The following is a 20,593-nucleotide window of genomic DNA, read 5'->3' on the forward strand; positions in this document are numbered from 1 at the left end:
GTCCCAAAATAGCTGGAGGGCTGAGTTTGGGGATGCCTGGTGTAGACACTACCAACCTAGATGGGCTAATTGTCTGTTTTGGTATAAGGCCATTTCCTGTATTCCTGGAATAGGTAAGGTAAAGGATGTGGGTGGCGCTGTGGTCTAAAACACTGAGCTTCTTGGGCTTGCCGGTCAGAAGGTCAGCAGTTCGAATCCCCGTGACGGAGTGAGCTCCCATTGCTCTGTCCCGGCTCCTGCCAACCTAGCAGTTCGAAAGCATGCTAGTACAAGTAGATAAATGGGTACCACTGCGGCGGGAAGGTAAACAGCGTTTCCGTGCACTCTGGTTTCCATCACGGTGTCCCATTGCCCCAGAAGTGGTTTAATCATGCTGGCCACATGACCCAAAAAGCTGTCTGTGGACAAACACCAGCTCCCTCAGCCTGAAAGCAAGATGAGCACCACAATCCCATAGTTGCCTTTGACTGGACGTAACCGTCCAGGTGTCCCTTTACCTTTACCTTTTATTCCCGGAATAGAAAGATCATTTGTATAACATCTTAAATTAGTAGTGAAGCTGTAATTTGGAGAGCAATGCCTTCACACAAAAGACTTGCAAAGGACCCTCCAGACCAGTGTCTTGTTGCAGTTGTCTGCTGCAACATGTTCTTGACACAACAAAAGCACACTAGTGATGGATTTGTTCTACTTTAGTTAGTTCCTGAATGCTATCACGTTATTGCTGTCTAAAGCGGCTATAGCACAACAAAAGCAGAACAAAACCAAAGTAGAACGTTTGTTGGATAAAATGTTATGGGATTTCAGCAGGAAGTTAGGGACATGCACAAACTGGAAATGCATCAGTGTGGCAGCCCCAGAACGAACAACAGGATTTCCTGCCCAAGTGTAGCCACAAAGATAGTGCTGGCAAGATGGACATGGCATGCTGCTTGCCATTAAGCACACACATAAGGCAGGGAGTTGGTCGTGCCAAACACCGCCTTTACACTATGCAGGACTCTGTTTTTTTGAATTTTATTTATTGATTTATTTTGTTCCATCCAAAAGCTGATCTAGCTCATGCAGGAATCACTAGGAGTTACTTGCCAAAACTGGAGTTTTATGAAGTGCAAAAGCTCCTTCTCTGCTGTCAAATGACAGTCAAATATGCAGAATGTAAGGAGCCACTGCTAGTCCTTCATTGCATATTTGCTTCTCTCTCTTGAGGCTAACTTAGGGGAAAGCGGCTGCCAAGGAAAGAGATTAAAAGTAAACTGGCAATCAGATCCTCTGCATGTTTGGCTGTGAGCATTATCCCTTCCAACTTCTTTTGCATGCTGGTAGAGGAGTTACCATCAGGCACAAGTGGCAACTCACAATATATGACTGATGGGATGCATTCAACCCAGTATATGATAAATTGCACAAGCCTATTTTAATCCAATAATCCCCCCCCCCTTTTTAAAGGGCGTATATGGAAACATGTAGCTGTGACAACGCAATGATTACAAAGCACAGAAGGTCCACTTTGTCTCACCGTGGTCCATGCCAATTGCAATCTGATTATAAGAGGCTAGGTGGTTGACTGATTGTCAGAACGGCTTTAGGATAGATTCAGGGGAGGTCCCTGAAATGTCCCATTCCTAGCCAGTTCTGTACTGCTCAACTGTTTTGCGCAACACTACAGTGCAAACTGAACTATGGTGCAGCAGAGACCGCAATGCACATTGCTGCACCAGCACAAAAATTGTGGTGCAAAAAAAACCTTGCAAAAGTAACACAACAGCACCTTCTGTGAGATGCAGAAACAGCAATTGTTGTACCCTGTTCTGAAGACCTGCATACTTGCATGGTGACTTGGTGGTGTAAGCCCACTGGTCTATCCCTTCAAATAAAATAAAAGGGGTGAGGACTTGAAGCTTGAGAAGAAGGGAAGTATGAATTCAGTCTGTCTTATCTGATGATTGCTTTAGGCAGGGAGCTGCACAACTTCTGGTTCTGCAGGGGAGCCCACACAGCAAGGCAGTCAGCCCAGTATGGAGTCAGACCAGTGGTTCATCTAGCTCAGTACTATCTACACTGACTGGCAGCAGCTTGCCAGGGTTTCAGGCCAGGGTGTCTCCTATCCCTGCCTGCAGTTGCCAAGGATTGAACCTGGGACTTTCTGAATGCAAAGCAGATGCTCTGCCTCTGGGCTATGGCCTTTCCTTTATATAACAATGGGCCGGGTGGCCAGACAGTTTGATTTTGTCTAAGGTAGCTTCCCATGTACTAGGGAAATTCTGACGCTGAGTGGCATTCAGTTTAGCAAATCCGCAAAACTGTATTTGCTTCCAGTTGACCTGGGTTTATTTTCAGCTCCTTTTGCAATCTGGAAGGTGGAAAGAGCCTAAGATAAAACTTAAAACATCAGTGGTCTGCAGTGAATTTTTTCACAGGAGAACAGTTGGGACAAGAGACACCAGATTGCAGGGTGGGGAGGAGAAACATTCCAACATCTTGATGCCATGAGCACGGGCATCAGGCCTTCCTCCCTAAGCCAGGCAGCAACTTTCCAGGCTTTGGGAAGAGGTGCCAAGGCTCTGAGAGGATTCTGGAGCCCTCTTGCCGGGCATATGTATGCCCTGAGACATGTTACAGCTTACCACAGGGATGCTACTGAAATCAGACAGCTACAACGAACTATTCAACCCCAGCCACAAAGCAACTTGTGAGATTCCACGTGACTCTCAGCAGGGGTGTTTCTAGCCCCTTGGCTGCCCGGGGCAGGAAGCCAAGAGACACCCCTGGGGGCGGGGCATCGCGGCACGTGCATGCGTCATGATGTCATGACGCACGTGCAAACACGACACCCCGCCCTGGGGATGCAAGGGAAAAAGGGGGAGCATAGCGGGCGCTTGAACACGCCCGCTTTGCTTTCCCCCCTTTCCCCTTTCTGCCACTTCTTTCGGCGCGAGGGGTGGGCCAGCGAGGAGGGGGCGTCACACTTGTCGCTGGCATGACGCCCCCTCCTCACTGGCCCGCCCCTCGCACCGAAAAAAGCCGCTGGGAGGGGGGGAAAGGGAAACAGAGCAGGCGCATTCAAGCGGCTTTTTTCTGCGAGAGGGGTGAGCCAGCGAGGAGGGGGTGTCATGCCAGCAACAAGCGTGATGCCCCCTCCTTGTTGTCCCGCCCCTCACGCCAAAAGGGGGAAAAGGCGGAATGCCCCCATTTGGGGCCCGCCCGGCGGGGCGAGGTAAGGAGGTGGCCAAAGTGTCACCCCCCTCCCCTGGAACCTGGGGTGGGCCGCCCCCGCCCCCTTGCTCCGCCCCTGATTCTCAGTGGCCACCTAGGAAACAGAGCAGAGTTGGATGTGGTATGGAGACTCAACTCTGACCAGTGTTGTGGTTAGTTCTGTGTGTTGCTGCTAGGGAACAGCTGGTTTGGAACGATGCCAACATTTACCTGGGGCTCTCAAATATCATATGGGAATGCTATCGTTCGCCACATTTTGGAGATTCACCGTGGCACGTTGAAGGTAGGAAGTTGCAATTCAGCTATGGCGCTCTAGTGTGCATGCAATGCGTACGGTGAAAAAAGACACGTATAGCCACTTCAAATGTGATGTTATGTGCTCCCAGTCCACAGTGTTCCATGTGACGGCTCAGCTCTCTAAATGCTAAATTTGTTACAAAAGAAAAGGCACCTGCTGTGAAATCTGATAGCAAACAGGGACATCTGCATGGTAAAGGAAATTTGGGGCACTCTGGGGATTCAAATGAGCTCCCTTCCCTCAACTTGTATTGGTGGAGAAATATCCGTAACCCCTTAAAATCCTGATACAAATTGTGTGCAATTTAATAGGAATACAGGGAAGAGCTATATACATAGAAAAAGTGAAAGATTTTTTTTTTTAAAAAAAGTAGATTACTCATTTATGCAGGCAATTATATGATTCTCAAAAGAAAAATGTAGTTGTGTTTTAATTTGATTTTTTTTTTAATTGAGAGCTTGTATTTTACAATGGCCAATTCTGATGTTTTAGTGGGGGGAAACATTTAATGTCATTGTTTACTGCCCATGATTGTATTAAAAAGTTTCATAAATGACTTTTTGATAGGTTAATTTCATTGGATGTACAGTGTTGACAACAATTGTGTGGCATTTTATCATTTTAAAATACGTGTGAGTAGAGTGACGCTCTGGTGTGCCAGTAATGCTCAGAAGGTTCTGCTCTTTATCTAATTTGTATCTCACTCTTCTTCCCTATAAGGGACCCAGGTGGCGCTATGGGTTAAACCACAGAGTCTAGGGCTTGCTGATCAGAAGGTCGGCGGTTCGAATCCCTGCCACGGGATGAGTTCCCGTTGTTCAGCCCCAGCTCCTGCCCACCTAGCAATTCGAAAGCATGTCAAAGTGCAAGTAGATAAATAGGGACCGCTCCAGCGGGAAGGTAAACGGCGTTTCCTGTGCTGCTCTGGTTCGCCAGAAGTGGCTTTGTAATGCCGGCCACATGACCCGGAAGCTGTCTGCAGACAAGTGCTGGCTCCCTCGGCCAGTAAAGTGAGATGAGCGCCGCAACCCCAGAGTCGGACACGACTGGACCTGATGGTCAGGGGTCCCTTTACCTTTACCTTCTTCCCTATAATTTGGGCTAGCATAGATGCGGAAGACCACATTTTATTCCATAGTTTATGCACCGTGCAAAGAAGTACTTCCTTCCGCCTTTCCTGAATTTTGCCACTTTCAGCTTCGTCAGATAACAATAACTTAGTAACAATAATTTATTATTTATACCCCTCCCATCTGGCTGGGTTGTCCCAGCCACTCTGGGCGGCTTCCAACACACATAAAAATAATAAAACACCAAACATTAATACAATCTGATCCAATATAAAAAGCCACAGTAAACTTTAAAATAAACAATTTATAGCAGATAATAAGGCAATATTCAATAAATCCATTAGAATCCAATAGTAAACAGTAACATTAAAAACCAGCAAATAATCATTAAACAGTTTACACTTATCAGTTACAATAAAGAATTACTAATCTATAATCAATAAATAATAACAGCAAATCACAATGCATAAACCACAAAGCGTACGAAACCATGTTAAAGATTGAAATTGAAAAGCAAGGGCACACAACTTATAATTTTTTCTTTAAAAATATATATCTCTGAACTCCTCTCTTCCCAGCTGCTTCTGCTGTTCTCCAAGTCATGGTCCGGGAAAGACTCCCAAGGCTTGAGGGTGGCGAAAGGCAGGTGGACAAGCTATTGCCTGATGATCAGCAGAAATTCTCTCACCCCTCAGATGGTCCTCGAGTTCTAGTATTATGAGAGAGGGTAGGGCCGTCTTTAGCAGATGCGGCACCAGGGTGCAAAGATCAGCCCAGCACCCCCAAATTACCATATTTTCCCGTGTATTAGACGAGGTTGTCCTATACATGGATGGTGCTGGGGGTGGGGTGGGGGAGCTAAACACCCGCCAGCCATCTGGTTGGCTGGCGCACAACTCTCCCCCATACCACTGCAGGAGGAAAGCAATCACCGCAGAGGCTTGGGAGGAAAGATGCATGGCTGCCAGCCATCTGGTGCCCCCTAGAATTCAGTGCTGGGGTGCCCTGAGAGGGGGGGACACCCAATCCACTTTCTCCACACAGTGTATAACAGCATACGCCTCTGTCATGTTGCCCGCATAAGTCTGCTAAGTGTCCCACTGGAGATAAAGGCCAGCTAACACTAGCTATTTAGGACTTCCTTCCCTAGTCCTGAGGCTGAACAGCGCAGGGACAAGGATGCCATCAAATCAATAACAGCAACAACTCCCCTCTCAGCGCAGCAGAAGCACAATAGAAAGCTGCTAAGGACCTTTGGCTACTCAGACTCCCAGGCCATCGTGACAATAGGTTTACAGGTTGTACAGGCCTAGTTTTGCATGTGGAAAACCCAGGTTCAAATCCCTGGTCATCTATGACCCTTACTGGATAACCAGGGGTAGTCCATCTCTCTCAGACTATGTTTTGGGCTGGGAGGATAAAACAACACTCTTGGGTTCTCCGGAAGAAAGAAGGGCTGCAAATGCAATAACATCGCAGATCCAAGTCTGCAGGCCTAAGGCAAGGCAGGCAGGCAGGCAAAAGACAAATCATCTGGAGGTTCCAACAGGAGTGTTTCCCTTTGCCTGTGTTGTGTCTACAGTGTGCTTCAAAACCACGGGCAAATTCTTTCCTTGTGATTAAAGAAAGCAGCTGGCTTTGCAGAGAGCAGTTCATTAAGTTAGCATGCCACCCTACCTAGGCACAGATAGAATACTGCGGTTAATGGCATGTCTAGCTAACACAGAATTAATTGGCCATCTCAGTGGATTGCTTTCGGAAAGAAGCTCTCAGCACCGTGATCCTGAACCTAAACACATCAAAACGAATGTTTTGTTTTTTTAAAAAAAGAAAAGCCACTCACACAACCAGATTAGCATGTTGGTGATATGGGCAGGGTGGGATTTGTGCAAAGTTCATTAGCGTGTGATGAAAACACTGCCATGTGGCCTTCCATATGACATGGACCAGTAAATATGGGCTGCGTGCAGGGCTAAGCCAAGGCTGCCACACCTGGAACTACCCCTGGAAGTGTTCATTCTCCAACCCAGGAATGGGGTCCTTGCAGCTACTAGTTGCAAAGCCCAGTATCTGAGGCTATGTGTCTCTAAATACCAGTTGCAGGGATTCACAAGTGGGGAGACTGCAATCACACGTTGTTGCTTCTAGCCACTTCCTCCAGCATCGGTGACATCCAGGTCTTATTGCCAAGTTGGCTATGTTCTAGTCACCAAGAAACTGCACCCATCAGGGACTTAGCCATTGGGTTCCTTTCTTCATGGTTTCCCAGTTTCTCAGGGCAGCATCATGGTTTGAGTATTAGGCTTGGTTCTCCAACTCTCTATCCACCCTACTCTTATTCCCACCTTTCAAATAGCTTGAGCTTTTGTGTCAGGGATGGGGACCCTTGTCATACGTGTAGAGGAAGAACTTAAACACGTTGCATAGTTTCCAAAAAACAGACCAGAGGCAATTTCATCCAGCAGAGCTTTTACTGGTGCTGAAGGCAAATAAGCATAATGGTCACAAATCCAATACATTCAGGATTGGCACAGTCCATAGAAATCCAGTTGCAGCAGACTTAACAAACTTGTTGTTGTTGTTCAGTCGTTCAGTCGTGTCCGACTCTTCGTGACCCCATGGACCAGAGCACGCCAGGCACGCCTATCCTTCACTGCCTCCTGCAGTTTGGTCAAACTCATGTTAGCAGCTTCGAGAACACTGTCCAACCATCTCATCCTCTGTCGTCCCCTTCTCCTTGTGCCCTCCATCTTTCCCAACATCAGGGTCTTTTCCAGAGAGTCTTCTCTTCTCATGAGGTGGCCAAAGTACTGGAGCCTCAACTTCAGGATCTGTCCTTCTAGTGAGCACTCAGGGCCGATTTCCTTGAGAATGGATAGGTTTGATCTTCTTGCAGTCCATGGGACTCTCAAGAGTCTCCTCCAGCACCATAATTCAAAAGCATCAATTCTTCGGCAATCAGCCTTCTTGATGGTCCAGCTCTCACTTCCGTACATTACTACTGGGAAAACCATAGCTTTAACTATATGGACCTTTGTCGGCAAGGTGATGTCTTTGCTTTTTAAGATGCTGTCTAGGTTTGTCATTGCTTTTCTCCCAAGAAGCAGGCGTCTTCTAATTTCGTGACTGATGTCACCATCTGCAGTGATCGTGGAACCCAAGAAAGTGAAATCTCTCACTGCCTCCATTTCTTCCCCTTCTATTTGCCAGGAGGTGATGGGACCAGTGGCCATGATCTTAGTTTTTTTTTATGTTGAGCTTCAGACCATATTTTGTGCTCTCCTCTTTCACCCTCATTAAAAGGTTCTTCAATTCCTCCTCACTTTCTGCCATCAAGGTTGTGTCATCAGCATATCTGAGGTTGTTGATATTTCCCCCGGCAATCTTAATTCCGGTTTGGGATTCATCCAGCCCAGCCTTTCGCATGATGAATTCTGCATATAAGTTAAATAAGCAGGGAGACAATATACAGCCTTGTCGTACTCCTTTCCCAATTTTGAACCAATCAGTTATTCCATATCCAGTTCTAACTGTAGCTTCTTGTCCCACATAGAGATTTCTCAGGAGATGGATGAGGTGATCAGGCACACCCATTTCTTTAAGCATACTGTGTACAGAATACCAGACCAGAACAAAAGAGAGACAGAAAGGGAAAGTGAGTGAAACCCAGGCTCCTTCTGGCCTCCTGTTATAGTCAGCATGACCTTGCAGAAGAGATAACAGAACCAGTTTAAAGCAGCTGTACTCAGCTTCTCAGAAGGAATAACCAAAACAAGAACCTTCTTTCACACAGAGAAGAAAAACTTTAGCTTCCTGAATCCTCCTGTTTTAATCAGAATAGGAAAGATCTCTACACATCAGATCAGTACTTTCTGAACTAAGAAATGCAAGCTCCAGATATTGCTGGACCACAACTCCCATCACTCCTGACCTTTGGATTGGACTGATAGGAATTGGAGTCCAACAACATCTGGAGAGCCACGGATTCTTCATCCTTGCTATAAGAGCATGAAATGCCACCACGTGAAAACCAGTGTGGTGTGGTTAGTGTTAGACTGACCCCAGGGAGAACTAAGTTCAAGTCCCACATCATCTGCAAAACCTATTGGGTAATAGCCACCCCATGATTATCTCTCAGGCTCACAGGGACTGTTTTTTTCTGAAGGTAAAAGACCGAGAGGCCTTATATGCTACTCTAAGCTGTGGCGCTGTGGTCTAAACCACAGAGCCTAGGGCTTGCTGATCAGAAGGTTGGCGGTTTGAATCCCCATGACAGGGTGAGCTCCCGTTGCTCGGTCCCTGCTCCTGCCCACCTAGCAGTTCGAAAGCACGTCAAAGGGCAAGTAGATAAATAGGTACCGCTCCAGCGGGAAGGAAAACAGCGTTTCCGTGCACTGCTCTGGTTCGCCAGAAGCAGCTTAGTCATGCTGACCACATGACCCAGAAGCTTTACGCCAGCTCCCTCGGCCAGTAAAGCAAGATGAGCGCCGCAACCCTAGAGTCATCCGCGACTGGACCTAATGGTCAGGAGTCCCTTTACCTTTACCTTTACCTTTAAGCTCCTTATGGGAATGGTGGAATAAAAATCTGATAATCTGAGTACAGAGCAGCCACTGAAAGTGTACTCAGTGTTCTTAAGTGGTATAGAGATGGTACGGTACACTCATCAGCCACAAACTATGACGACACTCCAGTCTTTAAAACTAATCCACTTCCTCTCCTGCTGCTATGGAAGTTTCAGAGCCTCCCTGTCTTCAAATGACTTCATTGTAATTCACCTCAAAGTAGCTCAAGGTTCTTCTGGCACGCTGCCTCTTCAGATATGATCAAGGGAGTGACTCTCGCGATGCAGACCAGAGCAAAATTCTCACTGCATTTGGAAATGAACCCTTGTTTTGCTTTATAATTCTTGCCAAGAACAAATGAAACTTGGCTGCTTTCCCTGGAAAGGCGTGTGAGGTTTTAATAAAGAACTAATGGTTTTCTCACCCCGTCTCTTTCTCCCCTGTTTGTATTATTATTGTGCATATTAATATTATAATTACAGATAGTAACATTAATAGGAGCATCTTTGTAGCACACTGGGAGGAATACTTTGAAAACAGAAAACAAAAGCAAGTTTCTACAGCATTTTCATATGAAGTCGGATCAGAATGTCATTTTTTAATTAAGTCAGTTTCTGTATTTGGCCTGATATAACCTTATGAACAACCACTAATTCTATTATGCTCTTAATTGAGTTACGTTCCTGTTGTTGACTACAGTGCTCTTTCTCTTTTTCATGTACCATGAACCAGTGTAGATCTGGACCCAATGCAAATCACTGCCAGTGCTTCAGCTATTCGTGGGGGGAAGCATTTTAATCTGTGATAAATTCTTATGCTTGTTGTTATGCAGATTAATTGATTGATTGATTGATTGATTACTGGGACTGGTAAACAGAGGAAGACTTTAAGGGCACCCCCAAACTGTAGCTATTTTTGGGTGGGATTCGATCACACACCAGGAATAAAACTGCTAGCGCTTACGCAAAACAAAGCAGGGTTTGATATGGTTTCAAATTGGATGGGGGCCCCCCGTGTGTTGAGATGCTTTTGTTGCAGGGGGTTGGACTAGATGACTCTTGCGGCCCCTTCCACCTCTATAATTCTAAGTTTGTGTGTTTACAATCGATTTGGGAGCGCTTGTGGAATGAATCTGCTTCCCCCAAAGGATCAAACATTTTGCAAAAATGCTCTGGATCTATGTAACGAAGGCAATCGCCACAACACAGGAGACTAGCCTGGTTTATTTAGCTTGTGACACTTGTAGACCCAGGGGTTAGAAGTGCCGCACACAATTTAGCACCCCAAGCCTTAATTGAATTCTGACACTTGTTGGGTCTGGAGATTATGGTGGCCTGGGCAGCCCCCTAACTCACAACAGTATAAAGCATATTTGAAAGTATAGCGTATGCAATAAAATTACAGTGCAGCGATAAAAAGATACTGCTCTTTCATAAGAGTTATTAAGGGCCCTTCCCAATTTGTGAGTTACCTTTCAGCATATATACACATTGCAACATCACTGCACATTTGCTATTCTGGCTTTCTCATAGCAGCTGCAGCCCAGTGTCCAAGGATCTGTGGTAGTGAGTCTTAAGCAGTGCTTTTTTCTGGGGGGGGGGGCGGGGACACAGGGGTATGCATATCCCTAAACTTTTTGTGAATCTTAATTTTGGCCTCATTGAGAGGCAGTATTTCAATATGAGTAGGAAAATGAGAGTACCCCTAAACATTTTTTTTAAGAAAAAAAGCACTGGTCTTAAGTATGCTTAATTGTTCACGCAGCTGAATGTGAAAACAACAGATTACAATCATACCTCGGTATCTGAAGAAGTGTGCATGCACACGAAAGCTCATACCAAGAACAAACTCAGTTGGTCTCTAAGGTGCTACTGGAAAGAATTTCCTATTTTGTTTCAGTCATACCTCGGGTTACGTATGCTTCGGGTTGCGAACTCTGCTAACCTGGAAGCACAACCCGACGTTCGCATGATTTGCGCATGCGCAGAGTATTTTTTTTTGTTTTTTTCAGAACAAATTGTTTAGGTTACTTCCTTTTCGGGTTACGTACTGTAACCCGGAACGGATTAAGTACATAACCCAGGGTACCACTGTATCTGCAACACTGTCTAACTTACCACAAGTTAGAGCTGAAGCACCGGTGCCACATTTTGAATTGGGGGGGGGGCATCTCCCCCAATATTGGTTGCCCCAGCCACTCTGGGTGGCTTCCAACACATATAAAAACATAATAAATCATGAAACATTTTTTTTAAAAAAAACTTCAGATGTCTTCTAAAGGTTATATAGTTACTCCAACATTCATCCAATGAAAATAGGGACATCCTAAGGAAAAGGGATGCGGGTGGTGCTGAAGGTCGGCGGTTCAAATCCCCGCAATGGGGTGAGCTCCTGTTGCTCAGTCCCTGCTCCTGCCCACCTAGCAGTTTGAAAGCACGTCAAAAGTGCAAGTAAATAAATAGGTACTGCTCCAGCGGGAAGGTAAACAGCATTTCCGTGCGCTGCTGTGGTTCGCCAGAAGCGGCTTTGTCATGCTGGCCACATGACCCGGAAGCTGTACGCCGGCTCCCTCGGCCAGTAAAGCGAGATGAGCGCCGCAACCCCAGAGTCGGACACGACTGGACCTAATGGTCAGGGGTCCCTTTACCTTTAAGGAAAAGCATGACATTCCAGGATCAAATAAGAAATCAGGATGGCTTCTGTAAATCCGGGACTATCCCTGGAAAATAGAGACACTCGAAGGGTCTGAAATTTAGGTTTGTGCACTTTAAGTGAATTGAAGTGCTCTGTTGCTCAAATGCAGCAAATCCACTTAAGAAGCAAGCAAGCAACAACAAAATGCGCCAGACTTTTTTTTCAATTTGGAAAGCGATGGGGCAGGCAAATGATTAACAAGAAGACAAATAAATGCCTTGCAAACAAATTAGGAGGAATGCTCATCGTTTAATAACTGCAACACAAATATCACTGGACATAGTCTAAGCTCTGCATGTGTTTTGTGGAAGCAAATCAAGATGAATGCTCAATAAACAGGTCATCTGGAGTGTACACACAGGCACACACACACACCCCAACTCAAGTTTTCTTTTTCCAGATCTGAGCAGCTCTGCCAAGGAGAGCAAGAAGCCCATGGTTCTTCTCTGTGATATCAGGGCAGCTTGGCCAGTCACTTCCCGTGCCAGAGCATTTGGAGTGCATGATCTCTGAGTGCATTACCTTATAGATTTTCTAGCGGAATGTTAAAAAACTATATATAGGGATGCAGAAACAAAATCGGTTATAATACTGAGCATAAATAGCCTTCACATTCCTTATCTTAATAGAGTTCTCCCCCTCCTGGCAGCAGTAAATAAGGGTCTCCTTAGATCTTTTCTCAATGCAAAAAGGTCATGCGTATTTTTTCACCTACAAAATTTATAGTGCTTAATATTTTTCATCGCTGAAACCACTGAGACAATCTCAATATGAGCTGTGCTGAAAATACTTCCCTGAGCCTAAAGCTTCAATAATAAATGTGTGTTTAATGGGTGAAGTGAGATTTCCCTGTGTTGGCTCATGGGGGCTCCAATCCTGCCCCTTTAAAAGCAATAGGAGTTGTTTTTATTTTATTTTAAAGACTTCAGTAGGAGCTGGATTGCATCTTCATTTTCTTAATATGCCTTACATTCTTGGCACAACAGCTCTCAGCAGACATATTATACAAGCAAGACAAATTTACTTTGCATTTCCCTTCCTCTTTGTTTTTCAGCCTATTCAACAAAGCTCAATAAATTCCCCATCTTCAATTTTGATGATGACTTGAAGTACTTCTGCATCAGTGCGGTGAGCCCAAATACAACAAAAGCAACTCTGTATGCTCTGAATGTGTGGCGATACTGGTGTATGACGAAAGGCCTGAAAGATTACATGGACATTACAAAGGTGAGTGGCCTTGGTTCTGATGGTGTACTGTAATTAGATTAAATCTGCAAGGCAGAAGCCTTATTTATCTGTTGATACCTACCCCATCTTGTGCCCTTCAGGTATTTTGGACTACAACTCCCATCAGCCTCAGCCAGCGTGACCAATGCTAAGGCCTTATGGGAGTTGTAGTCCAAAACAGCTGGAGAGCACAAGCTGAGGAAGCGATCTGTAGGCTTCCACTTTGTTCCCAGGCCCAATTCAAAGTCCTGGTCTCAATGTTTACTGCCCAGACGGCCTGAGACCAGGATATCTCAAGGACGACCTCCTTCTGTATGTTTGTTTGTTTTTGGCATTTGAAGCCCAGCTGATTGTTGTTCTGGCATCTGGAGTACAGCAGTGGGAAAGTGAGGCTGCTAGGATTGCCATACACCCAGAATTTCTTGGATTTTCACTTCTTGAAATATGGCAGCCCTTCCTATCTCAGCAGTGGTGCTTAAGCTGTGGAATATCCTCCTATCTGACACAGGTAGTTTCTGAACTGAGCAAGAATCTCCCAGGAACCTTTACTCAGCATGCAATGACTTGGCGGTGCTGGCAGCTGTCTAACCAATAGGCGATGGCCAGAGGTGCCAGCTTGTGAGGGCGATTGGAGGGGCCAACATTGCACGTGTGACGTCACATATGTGCAGCGACCCGACATGATGCACACGTAATGTCAGGAGGAGCCAGTGGATGAGCTGAATGCAGTGGCTATGCAGCTTCACTGGCAGGAAGCTGCTTCAACCCACCGCCCTGTCCGTAGCAGCAGCAGCAGAAGGAGAAGGAGCTGGAAACTGGAGCTGTGCCATGCTTTGCTCTGTGCTTCACCTCCACGCTTTTGGGACATTGTGGGGCGGAACAAACGCCCAAAATGGACTTGGCCCCCAGGACTTGGCACCCCTGGCGATGGCTTAGCTGGGGGGGGGGGGATGGCAGGCTAGTGAGGAGGCAGAGGGCAGGCTGTGGCACCAAGGCCTGGGTGAAAGTAGGCCCAAGACCCACTGTTTGAGAAAACACCGTTCTGCTAGTATTCACAGAATGTTCAGTGTGTGGGGCCAACACCATGAAGTCTCTACCACTTTTACTGATAGAGATTTGAGAGGAAATGTGGAAGTCCCATTTCTACCCAATTACTAAGTAATAAGTCATTCTGTTCCTGCTGATAAATGTATGGCTTATTCTATTGATAGTAAAACACTTTGATATTATATTAGGCTACGTGTGTTCAGGGTCTTGCTGCTCTGCATTGATTCTCCTCGCTCCTGATCTATCATTAGCCACCGCCCCACGTTTTTCGCAAAATTTCTGGCTACAGGCCCGAGAAGTCTCCGTGTAGCTTAATAAAAGCCTGAGGTACAGATGTGAAATAAGATAGCCGAAATTAATCTTGTGATGAGAGAACACAAAGGAAAAGGCTCCTTGCAACTTTCATGGCTCTCAGCATCAAAGGCAATGTTATTCATGCCTTCCTCCTGTTTATGCCAGCATCTCATTATAACCAGCTTAAAGCTTTCCTTTTAATTATGAGCTTTATAGAGGCTGTAAGTAGATCTGAGTGGCAAGGCAGGATGGGAAGTTTCTGCCAATCAGGTGCAACAGGGAAAATGGAAGAGCTGGACAGCTGTTTATTTAATAGCTGGAAAAATCCAGTCTATAGATCTCACAGCCAAATTAGACAATTGTTCGATATATGTTTTTTCCTGTCAATGTGCAGAGCTTCTTTAAAAAAACAGAAATGCCAATAGCATCAGCTGGGGAGAGGTTGGTAATATCATAGCAGGCATGGAGGGAGAGTTTAACCCTTTCTTCCCCTGCTGAGCCACTGAGGACAGTCCCTCACAGAAGCTAGGATTTGCACTGTAGATATCAATAGATAATTTCCCTCAAAGCAAATTCTAGCTTTAGAAGAGATAGTTACCCCAGGGGTTGGGGGAAGGGGAGGGGGTTAAATTTCCTATTCTGGACAGTCACCACCCCTTTGCCCTTTACAAACAAGCATGTTAAATGCATAGGTGCATTGAACCTTGGGGCAAGTTTGGCCCTCAGTGCGCCACAAGCTGAGCTGCTGCTGCTGCTGCTGCTGCTGCTGCTGCAGAAAGGCATTTGCAGAACAAACAGTTGAAGATGATACATATCTGGAAGCCATGTGCCACAGGTAGCGCAGGGAAGGGGCTATATGGAAGGTCAGCAGTAGTGTCTGATCTGGGCAAAAATTCCTTCCTGCCCCCAGATTTGGTGACTGGTCAGAGACTGGGAATGAGTCACCCTAAGGCAATTCTGACTGGGGCATTTCAGTTCCACCCAACTTCCTTTTCTTGGTTCAGGTAGTGTTGTATTCTGCTACAGCGTGTTAATTTGATGATTTTTAGACATGAGTTAGGGAATAAGCAGGACCAGCCCTATGGTGGTGGTGGTGGTGATGATGATCATTTATATATTGCCCTTCATCAAAATATCTCAGGGCAGTTCGCAAGATAAAATCTGGAACAAAGTCCCTCCTGCACAAAGAAGCTATCTTTAGGTATCCTCTCCATTAGATGGAGCCACCTCCAGCTATCAATTTGGGGTGCCACAAAAAGACAGCAAGCAGATAGTTATCTAACAAATCATTGTCAAAAAAAAAAATTCCTTCTAGTAGCACCTTAGAGACCAACTAAGTTTGTTCTTGGTATGAGCTTTCGTGTGCATGCACACTTCTTCAGATACCACGAAAGTTCATACCAAGAACAAACTTAGTTGGTCTCTAAGGTGCTACTGGAAGGATTTTTTTTTATTTTTTTTATTTTTTTGACTATGGCAGAACAACATGGCTACCTACCTGTAACTGATACTTAGCATTATTATATTTTTACTGCTGGGGAAGTGGGAGAGGAAATTCTGGAATTCCCTGCCTTGCAAAATAACTTGGCTGGCCTTGGGTACTATGCACCTTGACTTGAGATGTGGGGAGTGCCATTTCTGCTCTCCTTCAGCAGCAAAATGTCTTGGGCCAGCTCTGTGAATAAGGAATTTGCCATGGTCTTTGGAACCATGAAATAAGTAAGTGATAGAAGGGTCCAAGTTCAATCCCCAGCATCTCCTGGCAAGGCTGGGGGGAAAGACTCATGGAGAGCCTCTGCCAGTGTAGCATGGCAGGCCCACCCATAAGGCAGGATGAAGCCATTGCCTTGGGCAGCAGATCCAGACCGCTGCCACCACAAGTAGTCCTTGGATCTGATAAGGTCCATTCTCTGCAAAAGATTGGTTTGGCTCTGAGTGCAGTAGTGTAGCATGAGTGGAGCCACAGGGGCAGTTGCCCTGGGTGCAAAATTCTTTGGGGTGCAAAATTTCAAAAGAAAAAGGAAGAATGTAGTGGTAATAATAACAATAATAGTTGTGCACCCTCCCCCTCACACAGAAAATCTCCCAATGTCCACATGGGTAGACTGAGAAGCAGTCGGTTGCTAGCATGTCCTCTACAAAAGCTTCAGAAAGATACTGCTCCCAACTAATCCCCCGTCCCGCTTTCTGCTGTGCTTGACACTCGCAGAGCTCTGCGGCTGCCACTTGGATAGGTCACTGAACTATTGCCCCTTCATTCCAGCCTATCGGTGAGCGGTGCCAAGGATACTTGCTTTGCCCCGGGCACTGCCAACCCATGCTACACCACTGTCTGACTGCTAATACATTAGCTCAGTTCAAATTTCAGACCCAGCTCTTGTTAAATCCCCCCCCCCCAAAAAAAAAGAAGTGGTCAGGGTGGGCAGGGGAAATCGTTCTGTGAGAGTTAATGCAAACGCTCCCATTCCTTGCAAGCCAGATCCCAGCAGTGAAGCTGAATGAGCTCCTTGAAGATTTCTATGTCACCGTGAAGAAAACCGACGGCTCTGATTTCCTGGCCACCTCTCTTCACGCTATCCGCCGAGGGTTAGACCGGATCCTGAAGAATGCTGGGATTGGTTTCTCCATCACAAGCGGAAGCTTTGGTTCTTCCACCAAGAAGCTCAAGGAGAAGCTGAGGGTGCTCAGCAAGGCTGGCATGTCCGGTGCCCGCTCTCGCAACATCATCTATTTTTCACTTTCCGACGAAGAAGAGATGTGGAGGATTGGGTGCTTGGGTGACGGAAGCCCAGTAGCATTGCTGTCCACCGTGGTAAAATACAACAGCCAGTACCTCAACATGAGGACACTTCAGGAACATGCTGATTTAATGTACGGTGACATTGAGCTGCTGAAAGATTCACAGAACCGGCCCTTTTTTGCCAGAACAGACAATGTGAAACGGGAGAAAAGGCTGGGCTCAAACGGAGTGTGCTACGGCCAGATATACCATGACCACTCCAAAGGGCACAAGGTTTGTCCTTACTGCCTCCTTTACAAGTACATGTACATCCACCGGCCTCCTTCGCAAATGGAAGGCAAGTCCCCTTTCTACTTGACTGCTCGGAAGGAGACTATTGGCATGGGCAGCGTCTGGTATGAGGAGCAGAGGATGGGCTTGCGGTCGCTGAGGGGGGTCGTCCCAAAGCTGGCCAAAAAGGTCAAGCTTGACCACTGCGAGAACTTCACTTTCATCTCCTTCACCCAGGCCTCCCGGAAGTTTGGCTCTCTGAACTCCTATCAGTAAGGGCCAAACTAGGTGTGAAGTTAATTGCGTGAATGCAATTGCTCTGCATTTTTATTTTTATTTTTATAAAAACCTGTGAAGAGGTTGGGTGAGAACACGCTGAACAGCATTGATGTTGCAGGTGATGGGTATTGTAGTCTTTTCTCCCCTGCTATGATCCCAGTGATAATTGCCCTAATCCCTGATGCTTCCTTTTGCATTGTAAGGGAAACTTCTCTCCATGTGCAAATAGCAGCTTTTTGGGGGGGGCGGGGGCGGAGAGAGTTATTTTCATCAACTTCACAAAAGGGAGGAAAGGGTTAAACTTACCCACCCATGCTGCTCAGCCTCTCCAGCCACTGCTGCTACTTACATCCACCCAATTAACGTCATGCCAGCCTTCTATCACTTCCAAGTCAACTGGACAGCAACAAGAGCCTCTTTCAGTCTGCACACTTGCAGGCTGGCTGTTGTATGAGTTTTAACAAGCAGTTGTGTATTGTATGACCTGCTGATGTTTCATTAATGAAGTGGGTGCACCTTCATATAAACCGAGATCTACCCCTAAACTATGTTGATATATTATTAGGACATTGTACTTCTACGTGCGGTAAAATTGCTTTGGGAGTCTGATTATCAGTGCCTTTTAGGACAGGCTTTGTAAGCCAACTGATCAAGAGAAAGAGGCTCAGTAGCCCAGTAGCTTTATTATATCACCAACAATGTAGGTTGGTTGTAAATGTCAAGAATATACAGTATATATACATATACGGAGATATACTGCATGAAATCTGATATTGCTTCCCCACACACTGCCTGTCCTGATGAACTTTTGATCCATTGGAGGCATCTGCTGATGTAAGAGGAGGAGAAGCATTTCCCTTTGGCTGTTGCAGTCCTCTGAAAATCTGTTCTAGAGGTTTGGGAGATCCTCCAGTACAGCATGAAAAGTGGTGCAGGGAGGCTGCAGGGGGAAGAGGGGGAAAGGATATTGATTGCCTCCCCTCCTCTTCCATTAGCATACCCCTCTACTGGATCAAAAGCCATTTTGTGACTTTTAAACAGCAGCACTGAATTTCTTCCAGAGTTTGGATGTACAACGATAAGCAGTGTATTGCAGGATTCTGCATGGACTGCCTCTGCCTCTGCCCTCTTGTGTGCTAATTCTTGCATCTTCTCCTTTATCCTCATTCAGCATTACATATGACTGTTGCAAAACATTTTAATCAGGTTTTGATGGCATGTGCAACAGCAGCTAATGTACTGAGCCTGGTGCATTCATGACAACACCCTCTTCAGTTTGATATTGTAATTTACCGTAATTACCACATTCAGAATTACCCAGGTTAATTTTATCCAGGGTTAACAGCAGGTGCTTGCAACTTAAAACCTAGGCAGAGAGAGGGAGGGAAGTGTTGTGTCTGAATCAGGCCAGAGTGTTTTCCATAGATTAAATGTTTTGGAGAAGTTTGATATTTTCTATCCAGGGGGTTAACTTAGGTTGGCTCTGAGCGGGGTTCAAATGAGTTTTTGTATTCATGGAACAAGATTCTCTCCCCCCCCCCCCCCACTTTATGTGCTGCCACAACCCCTAAATCTGCTCTGGAGCATTGGGAGAATTTCCAGCGCAGGTTGATGGGGTACACAGTGAGAAGAGAGGGAGGGAAAGCCCTATGGAGAAAGAGATTATTGGGTTGTTTTTGTTTTCATTATGTATTTTATGTTTTTATTTTGTGATTTTATGTTGTAACTGCCCCGAGACTGCAAGTACAGGTCGATATACAAATTTAGTAAATAATGAAAATAAATATTAATAATATTGCTCAAGCAGACCTCGATTTCCACACATATACCCCACTTAGGGCTACACCGAATTCCACCCTTTGGTTCTACAGAACATCCATTTATAGGTTTATTCACTTGTAAGTATTTTGTGGGGGGGGGAATTACTTTGGCATTAATTAGTTCTGGTTAAAACATTCCTCTCTTGCAGGGATGAGGGGATCTGTAGCCTAACAAGTGTCATTGTGTTACAACTTCCATCGTCCCTGACTAACCAATAGCCATGCTGACTGGAACTGATGGTAGTCGGAGTTCAGGGAGAAGTGGACACAGATTTTCTATCCTTTCTCTATTGCCTTTCCATCTGAGGCAATTCCAGGAGGCTGGAATAGTGTGGTAGATCGATGGGAGTCCTGACCTACGAATTATATTTTCTACTATGCCGTTTTAGATTTTGTAACCCTAGAGATACGTCTTTGGAATGAGAGACTTTAAACAATTAAAGGCTAATATCTCTTGAAGCAGAAGTCGTTTTGTTTCCACTTGTGGTTGGCATTAAGAAGGTTATGTTCCTCTGAATCGCAGGTATATCCACCTACCTGTTCATTACATCACAAAACACAGGCTCCTCCCCCCAATGGACCTTGAAGTTAATAGATACAAGTAGAGATAATGATTTGAACAATCACAAATAAAGGAAAGTTGGCTACCCATTTTTCATTCATCCGTGGAGATAGTGGGGAAGGCGATGCAGGAGATTCTAAAGGCCCAACTTTCTCTGGGACTGTGTCTTCCCTCTCTGAGCCTCCCTGAAACTCTTCCTCTGCCTCCTCTTCTCCTGTCTCTGATGGCTTGACCTATTCCTCTTCCGCTGCCTCATGGGTGGCACAGAACCCCACAAATCACTGCCCCCTTCCCTTGGATCATCCTCCCGCTCCCCTTGCCTTCTCTGTCCACCTTTCACACATCTGCTTGTATTTGGCATTCGGGGGAAGTAAGTCTAATATTTTACCAATGAAAATCAGAGTTTGATTGTGTCCATCCTGCAGAGTTTGATTGTGTCCTATCTGCAATAGATGGATAGGTGGGTGGATGGATAGATGAATCAATAGATGGATAGGAAGACAGGCAGACA

At 45.7% G+C, this 20,593-nt stretch overlaps 1 protein-coding gene across 3 annotated transcripts in view; it reads left to right on the top strand.

The window, feature by feature from the left end:
• The window catches only part of KIAA1958 (KIAA1958 ortholog), a 66,861-nt gene that overhangs the window by 37,880 nt on the left and 8,388 nt on the right, over positions 1 to 20,593 (top strand). For 2 of the 3 annotated variants that reach the window (XM_033174027.1, XM_033174025.1), the window contains 2 exons: positions 12,898 to 13,070; positions 16,891 to 17,758. In XM_033174027.1, the coding sequence (XP_033029918.1) occupies positions 12,898 to 13,070; positions 16,891 to 17,697 (980 nt within the window). In that variant the 3' untranslated portion in view covers positions 17,698 to 17,758. Of the gene's footprint in view, positions 1 to 12,897; positions 13,071 to 16,890; positions 17,759 to 20,593 lie in introns of those variants that run through there. The other variant, XM_033174026.1, reaches the window with a different exon arrangement.

The sequence above is a fragment of the Lacerta agilis genome, chromosome 16 (assembly GCF_009819535.1).
Source record: "Lacerta agilis isolate rLacAgi1 chromosome 16, rLacAgi1.pri, whole genome shotgun sequence".
Lineage (NCBI taxonomy): Eukaryota > Metazoa > Chordata > Lepidosauria > Squamata > Lacertidae > Lacerta > Lacerta agilis.